Raw genomic sequence first — 12,733 nt, forward strand, 5'->3', positions numbered from 1 at the left:
CAGTGGGCAGGACCTCCCAACCCAGCCTCACAAGAAGCTTCACAAGAAGCCTGTGAGGTGAGTGTTCCTGCATGGAGACTCTCAGACTTGGGAAGGTGAAACAATCTGTGGGTCCGTGGGGTTTTTTTTTTTTTTTTTTGGCTACATCATGTGGCTTGCAGGATCTTAGTTCCCCGACCAGGGATCGAACCCACAGAGTCCTAACCACTGGATCGCCAGGGAATTTCCCCATGGGGTTTTTTTCTTTTTTAGTACACGGGCCTCTCACTGTTGTGGCCTCTCCCGTTGTGGAGCACAGGCTCCGTAAGCACAGGCTCAGCGGCCATGGCTCACGGGCCCAGCCGCTCCGCGGCATGTGGGATCTTCCCAGACCGGGGCACGAACCCATGTCCCCTGCATCGGCAGGCGGACTCTCAACCACTGCGCCATCAGGGAAGCCCTCCCCATGGGGTTTTGAACTGAGGACAAGTCGACTCCACCCGCTACTCCGCTGCCTGCCCTTGAGGAGCTCACCGTGGAGCAGCACGAGGCCATGCAGTGGGAATCCGGGGGATAATGTTCTCAGGAGAGGCCTTTGCTAGCAGACATGGCTAAGTGTTGAGACTGCATCTTCCCTGAACCCAGGGGCCCTCGTCAATGGGAAAAGAAGAGGAAAAAAATGAATGCTTTTTGCCGTGGAAAGAGGAAGAACTCAGCAAAACCCAGAGTAATGTTTGTCATCTCTAATTGTAGCCCTACTTACCAGAATATTAACTTGTGGTTCCAGGGAGGTATTTTCCTAATCATCATAAAAAGTAGCATATATCTTTTCATTTGCCTTTCCCTCGACTAGGTCCAAAAATTCTTCTCCCAAACTCAAAAGCAAGAATTTCAGTTATTTTCTACCCTTTTGGTAATGAGGACAAGTTCAGTTTGTCTTTTTTCTTCAGGGGAACAATCTGTGTCCTTGTTGTGACAGCTAGAGAAAACTGAATAAAGAGATGTCTTTTCCAGAATGAATGTGGAAAGAACGTTTTGGCCACCATGTCAGCCACTGCTTATTCATTCATTTGACAAATTTTTCTGAGCAGTTGCTATGAGCCAGGCACTAGCCTAGCCATGGGGACCACAGAGCTGAGCAAGACATGAGCTCTACCCTCATGAAGTTCACAGTATGGTTAAGATCTAGAGAAGACTATAGAAAATTCCAATGTGATGTGGCAAGAGCAATGAGAATGAGAAAAACGTGAGAAATGAGAATGAGAAAAGCTTTCTAGGTACCTGCAAGGTTTCTCTAACCCAGACCCATGGGGGAGGTAGTCCGGGAAGGCTTAGCAGAACAGTGCTCAAATACCAATACTAATTAAGATGATCTGTTCTTGGAATGAACAAGTGGAGGACTCTGCTTATCCTCCCAGGGGAAGTCCTTGGCTGTAGCCTGAGATTTAGCTGAAGGCCACTCACTTTGCAATTCTGAACAGGCTTGAAAGGCTCTGGTATGAAATTCCTTCTGGGCCTCTGGGCCTGAGATTCTAGGTTATTTCATTCCTTTTAGGACAAGGGAGATAAGCTTTAGACAGATATCAGCAGACCAACGTGTCCAATGAAGAGTTCTCAGTTCTAATTGTCCCCTTGCCAATGGATCCCTGTGTGACTTGAGGCAAGCTGTTGAACCACATGCAATTGCTTCAGCTTTCTGTTTAGAAAAGAAGCGATAAGCAGTGAAACGTCCTCTCCAGTGGCCAAAAGATCTGGGAATTGGGCTGCTGTCTTGGGCCTGTAAGTAGATAAGGTGGGGGGTCCTTGGAGAAAGAGAACCAGGCATGGCTTTCTTGACCTAACAGAAGCCATTTTTGGCCTAAGCTATTTTGTGATCTAAGCCTGGCCACAGAACTTGCCCTTGAACAGGTCTCAGTAATTAATGATCTAAAGGGAACAGAAGAATGCAGAAACAAATTACTTTATCAGGCAAGAGAAGAAACTATAGCAAAGATAATACATCAGTTGTAAAGACTTCCAGGTCTGTTTCAATGTTTAAGATTGGCCTGAAGCGTTCAACCACCAGATCGACTGGAACTTAAAGCTTGGACTTGGGGACTTCCCTGGTGGCACAGTGGTTAAGAATCCACCTGCCAATGCAGGAGACACAGGTTTGATCCTTGGTCTGGGAAGATCCCACATGCCGTGGAGCAACTAAGCCCATGTGCCTCAACTACTGAGCCTGCACTCTAGAGCCCACGAGCCACAACTACTGAGCCCGTGTGCCACAACTACTGAAGCCCACATGCTTAGAGCCCACGCTCCGCAATAAGAGAAGCCACTGCAATGAGAAGCCTGTGCACCGCGATGAAGAGTAGCCCCTGCTTGCCTCAACTAAAGAAAAGCCCGCATGCAGCAACGAAGACCCAACACAGCCAAAAATAAATATAAAAAATAAATAAATTAAATAAATTAAAAAAAAAACTTGGACTCTTTCTACCACCCAAGCCCCTTCATGAATATGCATGTACCCTTAGCTTAAAACTTCCCCAGTTTTCCTGTTTGAGGAGATAATGCTTTGGGAAAGATCCCTGGTGTTCTCCTTACTTGCTGCAAGTAATAAATCCTTCCTCCTCCGGATTTTGCCTGGGTTGTGTCTTTTGGCTCCACACCCAACAAGAGGCGAACCTGGTTTTTCAGGTAACAGGCCTGGTGTTTGAAGAATACTCACTTAGAATCTACATTTTGTCACACTTACTGTAGGGCCACTGTATGATTTTTATCATGTTTGATGAATTTGCTTCAAAGTACCCTGCTCACCACTGAGAACTTGGCTTTACTAATCAACAGAAAACAAATTTTAGATATGTCCTAATTCTCCCAATTTTGGCAAAAGAAGACAAAACGGAAGCCCATGCATCATCCTAAAGGTTTTGAGGACAACACAAACCTTGATGTGCCTGACCCACTCATCTTATTAACGGACTAAAATTGCATTAATAATTTTTTTTTTTTTTTGGCCACGCCATGCAGCATGCTAGATGTTAGTTCTCCGACCAGGGATCACAACCTGCGCCCCTTGCATTGGGAGCTCAGAGTCTTAACCACTGGACCGCCAGGGAAGTCCCTGCATTAATATTTAATTTCATTTCATCCAGAAGCCACAAGGCTACACCTCTGGCTGAAATAGGAAAGGGATTCTTTTACAGAAACAGTAATCCACAGGTTCACAAAAAGTAGCAAATATGGAAATATCTATCTTCCCACCTGGATTAGACCTTTTTAGGTTGGGGCGACAAATAGAAATAAAGTGTCGCTTTCCCAAGCATGCAGCTACTTAGAAGCTTTAACAGGAATTAGCCCCGTATGAATTGGGTCAAGGGACCCGACCACAGGGACGTTTACACGCGGAGGATCCCCAGAAGGCGAGGAGGATACAGCTCTTCCCCGCCGCGTCTCCGGCCGGGCCCCGCCCCCGCCTACCTAGACCCCGCCCCTGTCCCCGCCCTCCCTGTAGACCCCGCCTCCCCTGCTTCTCCGTCTGCCCCGTGGGTGCCGTGCACCCTGAAGATGGCGGCCGTGGCGGGAAGGTTGCTCCGGACTTCGGTGAGTGGCTGGCGGCGGGGCACAGGCGCGGAGACACTGTGGTGGCTCCGAGAACGTGCTTCCCAGATGGGATCCCGCTCCCCTGCGGCCTTGGGGTCTTTCACCCTTCTTGGAGTATATCGGAGGGTAACGGACCAGAGGCCTCCTCCTCTACGGAAGGCTCACTGCGCCTGCGCAGAGCCGCCCTTCCCCCCACCCACCCTTCTTGTGGTCCCCTGCCCAAATCCCTTTCGCTCCAGGTCGTGGGTCCCCGGTCCCCTCTCCACCTAAGCATCTGGCTCTCGATGCAGGCGACCTGGCCCCTGGTCCCGGTTCTGTAACCGACTCTGTGACCTTGGACAAGTGACTTCTCCTTTCCGAACCTCAGTTAACTTTCCTCAGCTTAACAAAGAAAGAATGATGTTTCCGTGAGCAGCCACTTAAATGCTGGATGAAAACCAAAATGCCAAAGTAACCAAAATGCTTACGTGCAAAAGGCGCTTTTCTCCTCCCCACCCAGGGCGGTCCCAGGGCCGTTTTCTCCAGGCAAAGCCTAGTACCCTCTTGCTACCCGCCCTCCCTTTCTCGTGGTGGGGTTCAGCGCAGCCTCTTTCTTCTTCCTGAGTCATGCTGGACCCTGAAATTGAGCAAACGTTTCCCTTGAGCCCTGTCCAAACTTTCCCGGAGGCTGAACTTTGCTCTGTTTGTTTGCTTCTCTGTGGAGCTGGAAGGCCCTTGTCTTTTCTAGGGAAAACCTTGACCATAGTAGAACATGCTCAGCAGATCTGCTGGTAAAGGGCTTAATACACAGGGCCTGGCCAAGTTTCCCGGTTTCTGAATCCTCTGGGTTGCTCTTAAAAGCATGGAGTCTTTATGTTCTTATAATTCTCTGCCTTGCAGTCTTTTTTTTTTTTCCATTCATTAATTTATATATATTTTTAAATAAAAATTATATACTTGAGGTGTGCATCATGATTTGATATACGTAATGAAATGATTACTACAGTCAAACCAATTGACATATCCCTTCACATAGTTACTTCTCTGTGTGTAATGAGTACACCTGAAATCTACTCTTAACATATTGCCAGCTTCAATACAGTATTATTAAGTATAGTCAATATGCTTGTACTTTAGATCTCAAGACTTATCCTACATAACTGCAACTTTGTACCCTTTGACCAACATCTCCCTTTCCTCCTCCCCAACCCCCTTTACAATCTTGAAGGATAAGGAAGCAGAAGGGAATTTTAAGAACATGGAGACTCAATCCATGCTCTTAGAGTTTGGAGTTTGGTATTTTTGTTCACGGGAATAAGGACAGCCGAGGCCACTACTGGCCTGATGCCCTCTCAGCAGGGATTCAGCCACCATTCTGGGAATACTTCCTAATTTAAAGTGTTTCTCTTTTTAGCTTGTCCGACAAGTGAGTGCCATTCCTTGGGGCATTTCTGCCTCTGCAGCCCTTAGGCCTGCTGCTTCTCGAAGAACGTGCTTGACAGATGCACTGTGGTCTGGCTCTGCTCAAGCAAAATTCGCCTTTAGCACCAGTAAGTGTTGTTATGCTTTGGTTTGAACCAGAAAATGGCAACATGTGTCATCTCTGTACAGGGGCTCTGAACCCTGGCAGTGTATTAGACTCCCCTGGGGAGCTTTTGCAAACATACCACTGCCCCAGTCCCACCCCAAACAAAATGAGTCAGTCTCTGGGGTGAGACCAGAACATCAGTATTTTTCAAAAGCTCACCAAGTGATTCTGGTGTGCAGCCAAGGGCTGAGAATCACTGAGGCAATCTGCCCTTGTGTCGCATTTCCTTGTTGGTTCCAGAGGTTTTAATCCCGTGTTGGGGAACTTGAAGTGGGGTGAGAACACTCAGAGGCCTCTGGGCCTGCTGTGTGTGAAGGGGTGTGAGCTGACTGGGGACTGACAGTGCAGCTCCTCTAAAGGCATTTGGATTCAGACTTGTGGGCGGGCTCCACTTGGCCATGTTAGGCCAGTCGAATGGACTGCTCCGTGATCTGAGTGACACACAGCTATTTCTTGAGATTTACACTCCATTATCTAGAATACGAGGTTTGCTAAGTACAGCCTCAGATATCTGGAAATGCCTCCTTTAGATCTATCGCACCTTTTAAAAAGAGTGTATTTAACATGTAATGGTTTCGGGGGATATACTTTAGCAAACCCTCTGTGGGTGAAATGTTCTGAAAAATTTTACCATTTTATTTCCCCAGAGCTTTAAGAAATTTCTGGTAGCGATTTGATGCCACAGGTTTAAACCTTTCCTTGTCACCTGTCCCAAACCCCCCTCCCAACAGCTCCTCCTGTTTCTGAAGCAGGCATCTCGACCCTTGGCCTCCTTTGTCCCGCCTTCCCAGGTAGAAGCATGTCCTCTCCAGTTCTGACACAGCTCTTAAATCCTTTCCTTTCTTTCTGTTCCTTCTGCCGTACCCTTTCCCTCCACACCTCTCACTTAGATGCCTGCAGTCACCTCCTAACATCAGGCTCCCCCCTCCCTGTTCCTCTTACTGTCCCCTGCAGACTGATCTTCCTGAGAACAGCCGACGCATCATCCATCTCCTATGTGAAAGCCTCCAGTGATTCCTGTATCTCTTCTTTTAAGAACAGATTCATCGGCCTGATATATAAGGGCCCTTGCAGCATGGCCTTCACCAGCCTTGCTTTGTTTCCCACACGTCTTCCCTCCATGCACACCTGCTCTCTATATCAAGCTCTGCCACGGGCTGTTCCCCACACCTGCCCTGTTCTTTTGTGCCATTAGCCCTGGTCTTGGCAAAATCCGAACCATACTTAGAATCCACCTCGAGGGTCATGTTGTCCTTAATTCTATGTTCATTCCATCCCTACTATCTCCTATCTTTTTAGTTTCCACAGCACTTTGAATTTGTGTACAGTCTAGAACTATGAAAAGAGAAAAAATTACCTAAGATGTACAATTGAACTGAACTTTTAATTACACTATTAATTAATTACTGTGAGAGGATTAAATAAAACCAAATAAGTGCTTGGCTTAACCATGAACTATATACGTGTGTGCTATGTTTTGTTTTCAGGTTCCTCATGCCATGCCCCTGCCGTCACCCAGCATGCGCCCGATTTTAAGGGTACAGCCGTTGTCAATGGAGAGTTCAAAGAAATAAGCCTTGATGACTTTAAGGGGAAATATTTAGTGCTCTTCTTCTATCCTTTGGATTTGTAAGTGTATTTTCTGTGATGCTTTAATGTCATCCTGAGAGCAAGCAGAGATCCCCGCCTCCCCGCTGACATTGCCTGTCTCTAGTTACTCTTGTCAAGGCGAGGGTTGCTGCTGACCCTTTGTCACCGATGGTCTTGTTGATACAGTTTCCCTCTGTAGCTAATTTACAAGTGATAAATATAGGGGGTGAAGTGGCATTCCTCTTAATGGGGCAGGGGTTTAATGTACGGACTCTGGAGTAGTGGTTCCTGTAAGCCAGTCTGTGAGGAAGTTTTCACTGGTTCGGGGGGAAAATGAGAAAAGTAAGGATAAAATGAATTTTCTCATGAAGCTACCTTATTTAGATAAAATTTTGTCTTCTTGGAATATGCCTCCCCTACCCCCATTTTTTAAATATGATTCTTAAATAGGTGATAAATCTTTTTTTTGAAAATTGGAGTATCATTGTGACCAGGAGTCCTGTGAGGATGGTTAACCATTTTGCCTTTCTCACCTTTAAGCAAACTGAACTAGTTTTTTTTTAATTAATCATTTATTTATTTTATTTTTGGCTGCGTTGGATCTTCATTGCTGCACGCGGGCTTTCTCTGGTTGCGGCGAGTGGGCTTCTCACTGCGGTGGCTTCTCTTGTTGTGGAGCACGGGCTTTAGGCTCGCGGGCTTCAGTAGTTGCAGCACGCAGACTCAGTAGTTGTGGCTCATGGGCTCTAGAGCACAGGCTCAGTAGTTGTGGCACATGGGCTTAGTTGCTCTGTGGCATGTGGGATCTTCCTGGCCCAGGGCTCGAACCCGTGTCCCCTGTATTGGCAGGCGGATTCTTAACCACTGTGCCACCAGGGAAGTCCCTGAACTAGTTTTTAGACACCTATTGTTCAGATTTTAAAGCCTTGTTTTTCAATTCTCTGATGAAAATTTCTACCCTTTTTTCCTAGCACCTTTGTGTGTCCTACAGAAATTATTGCTTTCAGTGACAAAGCCAATGAATTTCACGATGTGAACTGTGAAGTCGTTGCAGTGTCAGTGGATTCCCACTTCACCCACCTGGCCTGGATAAACACACCAAGGAAGGTATAAACATCATTCACGCTGTGTCTGCACTTGTGATCTTAAAAACTCAAATGATCCCATTAAAGACCAACGTAGAAGTTGTTAAAGCACGACTAGTCTGAAATGGGCTATTAGTCAGGCCTAACCTACTGGCAAATTCTGTTAAACTCTACCCACCCATATCTCCTTTAACATTGCATGTATTTACTCCCCACTACACTTGTATTTTCCGGAGTACAAACAGTAACAGAGAACAGACTCTGCAGGGCAGGAGAACAGCTGGGGTTCATTGCCTCCCCTCTCACGTGTACCCTGTAGGTCCCCGGGACCCTGTGAGCCATGTGGGACAGTGATTAAGTTTTCTGATTTCACTGCTGTCCACGGTCAGTATTCTTGCCTAGAAACTTGCTTGGGAGAATCAAAATTTCTAGCTATGCTGCCGGACTATCAATCAAATTATTCAAAGTATTCTTTTTTTTTTTTTAAACTGTTCCATTTTTATGCTTCAGAAATTAATCTTCAACCAAAAGGATACTGTAAGAATTAGAAAAAGAAAGGTCTGTAGTATCAGCTGGGTTTAAATCCTGCCTCTGCCCCTTTCTAGCTGTGACCTGGAGCAAGTTACTTAACCTTTGTGTGTCTCAGCTTCCTCATCTGTACAGTGGTGGTGATGATAGTAGCTACTCCAGGATGCTTAGAGGAGGAAGTGAGACAAAAGAAAGAGCTTAGAGCAGCGCTCGGCCCATTGTTGGTGCTCGGTCACCGCTGTCCGTTGCCACCGTCAGTCAGACATCGTGTTGCGTGGCCGAGGCTGCTGCGGGAGCCACAGTATAACAACCAGCCCTGTTTGCATTTTTATTAGAATGGCGGTTTGGGCCACATGCACATCGCACTCTTGTCAGACTTGACTAAACAGATTTCCCGAGACTACGGTGTGCTGTTAGAAGGTTCCGGCCTTGCACTACGGTAAGATCGGTTTCTTATGAACTTGAAATTGGTTTTCATGTTTAGCATCATCCTACTTCACAGGGGATTTATAGACACCTTGGTAGGGAATTTTTAGAACCCCAAATCCTTAATTTGTCTTTTAATAAGCACTGATGGATGCCTCCTGCAAGGGTTGGCAGTCTTTCAGAAATGGCTGAGACATGTGTGCCCCCTGCGTCACCCTGGGCCTGTTTCTGAAGAAGGATATCATGTCTTGATGGTCACACTGCTCCACTCTCCCTGACTGTCTGGGAGCCACTCCTGGTGGTGAAGCCATCAGACTGTTTGGAGATGAGCGGGGGCGGGGGGGGGGAGGTGGCCAGCAAGGGTAGGAGTCCGTTTTCTGGAATGGTTAGGATCTTGTACAAGCACTGGAATCAGACTGGAGTTTGAATTTATTTAAACTCAGCTACTTAATAGCTGTATGACTTTGAGCAAGATATTTAACCTCTTTGAGTCCCATTTTTCCTGTAACTAAAATGAGAATGTACCTCCCAGGTTGGTTGTGAGGATTAAATAAGGTGAGGCAGCTACAGAGTTTTTGGCACAGGCTCTAGTGCCTGTCCCAGCCTGTCAGCCTTGCCGGGAGGGATGAGAACTTAGGCCTTAGAACTGGCGTCCTGATGGCTGCTGAATGAAGGAGGGATTGGGCAAAACCGTACCTCCAGGAAGGAAGCGAGAACCCCTCTTGGATGCGCCTCCCGGTTTTGCTGGGGGCGGGCTTGAACCCGCTCACCTGCTTGCTCTTGTAGCTGACGTCTGGCCTGCTTGGGTCACACCTGAAATTTTAGCTCCAGGAGCCACCTTGGAGCTTGGGCCTTTTTGACTCCAAGGGGATTACGGTCTTCCTTTAATAAACTAAAGCCTAGCTTTGACAGAGGTGGCAAGGGAAGGAGAAGAGTGCTGGCATTTTCCTCCCAGGATCTCCTCCCCTGTAGAGTCGTGCTAATTTTGCAGTTACCTCCCTACTGGTTTCACTATCAGGATTGACAAAGGGGGAGGAGTCGAGTCTGACTTGTAAGATAAGGCTTTCTTTCTGGAGTCTGTGGGCCCTGATCCATCCTAGCCCTGTGTCTGCATCTAAACGGTGGACTTCACCTTGCCTGCACCCTGCAGGGGCATGCACCAGGACCCCTTAGCCTCAAAGCCTAGACCCCCAAAGGCCAGGCCCAGGGAGGGGGAACCACCTTTTTATCTTCTGAGTTTTCTCTAACTTGTCTTTTTCCTGAGTGATTAACACTTGGAATGCCACACCCTTTTAAAGATGGACTGTTAAAAACCTAGGAGTTTTATGACATCTGCATATGTCATAGTAACACCAGCACTCATATGGAAGATGAGCACAGACCCCAGGGTGGGTCACCTCATTACATTGCTGCCAAGTGACAAAGAGTGATGGGCTTGGACAATCTGACAATAAAAGTAATAACTAGAAGTGATTGAAACACATCAAATATGTTTAAATCGATGATTTGAAGAGTTCCAGGGAACCAGTTCATTATTTTGAAAACTATTAATAATGGAATAGTACTAAGCACTCATTCTGTCTTTCCTGTACCAACTGTACCTCAGGGTAACCAAAATAAATAAAAGTGATGGGCTTGGTTTTTCCTTTAGATTTCTGCTCTGCATAGCCTCAAGGCCAGTAAATTTTCCCATGGGATTTTCCCCCCTCTACGCAAGAATTCACTCATTTCATAAGTACTTACTGAATACAGATAAAATACATCTCTGTCCCTTCCCAGTTGCCTGTGGTTTCTTGCCAAGATTTGATGCAGCAGCCCGAAGAATGCTTACTACATCACTAATAAGAAGTCTTCAGTCTCTGTAGTTCAGTGACTTACAGATTCTGCGACATATAGGTCACATTTGTAAATGTGACCGTACTGCCTGTTTTCCATGGTGGCCTTGTCCAGTCCTGTCTTTGTTAAAGCATCTGTCATCAATAAGAGATGATAAGCTGTTTGTATAGCAAGGAAAACCCCATTTTTAAGCATATGATAGAGTTTATTAATAAGTGCTCTATCAAGGATAATTAAAGACAAAAAGGGGTAGAAGTTAGAGTCTTTCTAGCTCTGGTAATGTTGAAATACTGATGATGATAAATTCTGATGCAGAGGTCTCTTCATAATTGACCCCAACGGAGTCATCAAGCATTTGAGCGTCAATGATCTCCCAGTGGGCCGAAGCGTGGAAGAGACCCTCCGCTTGGTGAAGGCATTCCAGTTTGTAGAAACCCATGGAGAAGTCTGCCCAGCCAACTGGACACCAGATTCTCCTACAGTAGGTTTATTTTCCAAAAGCAATGGGACCCCAGCAGAGGGTCCCAGGTCCTCACTGCCTCAAGGGCTGCTGGCCTGGAATATCCATGAAAGAAGCCCACCCTTGGAGCAAGGGTGTAGATGGTGTGCAAATGGGTGAAGCTGGTGCAGTTGGGGGTGGGACCAGGCACCAGGCAGGCTGTTAATGTAAGTTTCATCCAGGTATTTTAAAGGAAACAGACCAATCTTTAAAAAGTTAAAGAACTTTAGATTAAAAATTGATGGCTTTCACCTCACTTTTGAGATCATAAAGTCACTTACCCAGTGAAATGTTTTTGTATTTTCAGATCAAGCCCCATCCGACTGCTTCCAAAGAATATTTTGAGAAGGTAAATCAGTAGACCATCCCACGTGCACCTGCAGCTTCCCACACCAGAAAAGAACCACAGCTGGAACTTACTTTTAGCATTTCAAAGATTATTATTTATAGAAGGCAAAAAAACAATTATGCTTGTATTCGTAAATATTACTCTAAATGTTTTGTTTTTGTAACATTGGCCAAGGCTTTTAAAATGTGGTTAGTTACTAATGTAAGGAGTCCTTTATTGGCAGTGTATGGATGGATGGCTAGTTGCTATAGAATGTGCAGTTCCCCTATTTCTTGGATCATGTCTTCAAAGGGAAAAGGAAACAACTTTTCTTTATCAGCCTTACTTGAAGCTTTGTGTGTACACTAGCGTAGTGTGACAGGCATCAAAAGCTTCTGATCAAGGGTCCTGAAATTTTCTTCTTGAGTTTCTTTATATTAAACTGAATTTTCTTTTAAGATCATAGTTTTAAGTTGTTAGCATCAATTGTCTAATTTAACACTTGCAGGACTTCCCTGGTGGTCCAGTGGTTAATACTCTGTGCTCGCAATGCAGGGGGCGTGGGTTCGATCCCTGGTCAGGGAACTAAGAGCCCACATACCATGCAGTGTGGCCAGGAAAACAAAACAAAACAAAACACTTGCAATGAATGTGTATGTGATTGAAGCAGATGTGAATCATGTTTTTTAAAAAACCACCTACAGTGGCCAAGTGACTTAACTGACCATGCATGTTCCCCAGTCCTGAGATTTATACTTTATATAATTATTTTACTTATTTTGTTAGCTGACTTAGTGCCTACATACATTTCTAATATTTATTGGGCATAATTATAAAGGATAATTATTGAATCCAGGGATTGCATTTTGAATTTGAATCATTCATGCATTTGAATCATTGTAATTATTTTATTTCCTGAAGTGTTCAATGTAAAAAAATATAAAAATAAACATTTTAAAATACTTGCATTTTTTTTTTAATACTTGCATTTTTAACACCATTAATTTATTGGTTCAGCTTATGCTGTGGGACTCTAGTTTTCCTTCTCTGATTATATCAACAAACATTTATTGAACATTGAACTCAGTGGCTACAAAGATGAATAAGATGCTGGCTCCACATCCAAGGAACTCAGTTTAGGGGGTGAAAGAAACATGGAAGCATTTGTTAATTTTAATAAATCCTGGAGTTCCTACCATATGCTGTGTACTATTTTGGAGGCAAGAGAGTGAACAGAAAAGACACACCCCTTCCTTTATGCACTTAAATTCTAGAGGGAATAAACATAATAAAAATACATAGGGGGACTT

General features: G+C 45.3%; 1 protein-coding gene across 1 annotated transcript; it reads left to right on the top strand.

Annotated features, from left to right (window-relative positions):
- Positions 1 to 3,475: 3,475 nt before the first annotated feature.
- On the top strand, positions 3,476 to 12,391 carry PRDX3 (peroxiredoxin 3). The gene is made up of 7 exons (XM_030839328.2): positions 3,476 to 3,564; positions 4,958 to 5,093; positions 6,619 to 6,760; positions 7,693 to 7,828; positions 8,670 to 8,773; positions 10,912 to 11,077; positions 11,403 to 12,391. The coding sequence occupies exons 1-7, from the start codon at positions 3,529 to 3,531 to the stop codon at positions 11,454 to 11,456; spliced, it is 774 nt and encodes a 257-aa protein (XP_030695188.1). The 5' UTR covers positions 3,476 to 3,528; the 3' UTR covers positions 11,457 to 12,391.
- The last annotated feature ends 342 nt before the right edge of the window (positions 12,392 to 12,733 follow it).

The sequence above is a fragment of the Globicephala melas genome, chromosome 16 (assembly GCF_963455315.2).
Source record: "Globicephala melas chromosome 16, mGloMel1.2, whole genome shotgun sequence".
Lineage (NCBI taxonomy): Eukaryota > Metazoa > Chordata > Mammalia > Artiodactyla > Delphinidae > Globicephala > Globicephala melas.

Excerpts from the sequence above, each read along its gene's own strand:
- PRDX3 (XM_030839328.2), top strand. The coding sequence starts at position 3,529 with ATGGCGGCCGTGGCGGGAAGGTTGCTCCGGACTTCG. Across the intron at positions 3,565-4,957 it reads GAAGGTTGCTCCGGACTTCG|CTTGTCCGACAAGTGAGTGC; the intron begins GTGAGTGGCTGG and ends TTCTCTTTTTAG. Across the intron at positions 8,774-10,911 it reads GGTTCCGGCCTTGCACTACG|AGGTCTCTTCATAATTGACC; the intron begins GTAAGATCGGTT and ends ATTCTGATGCAG.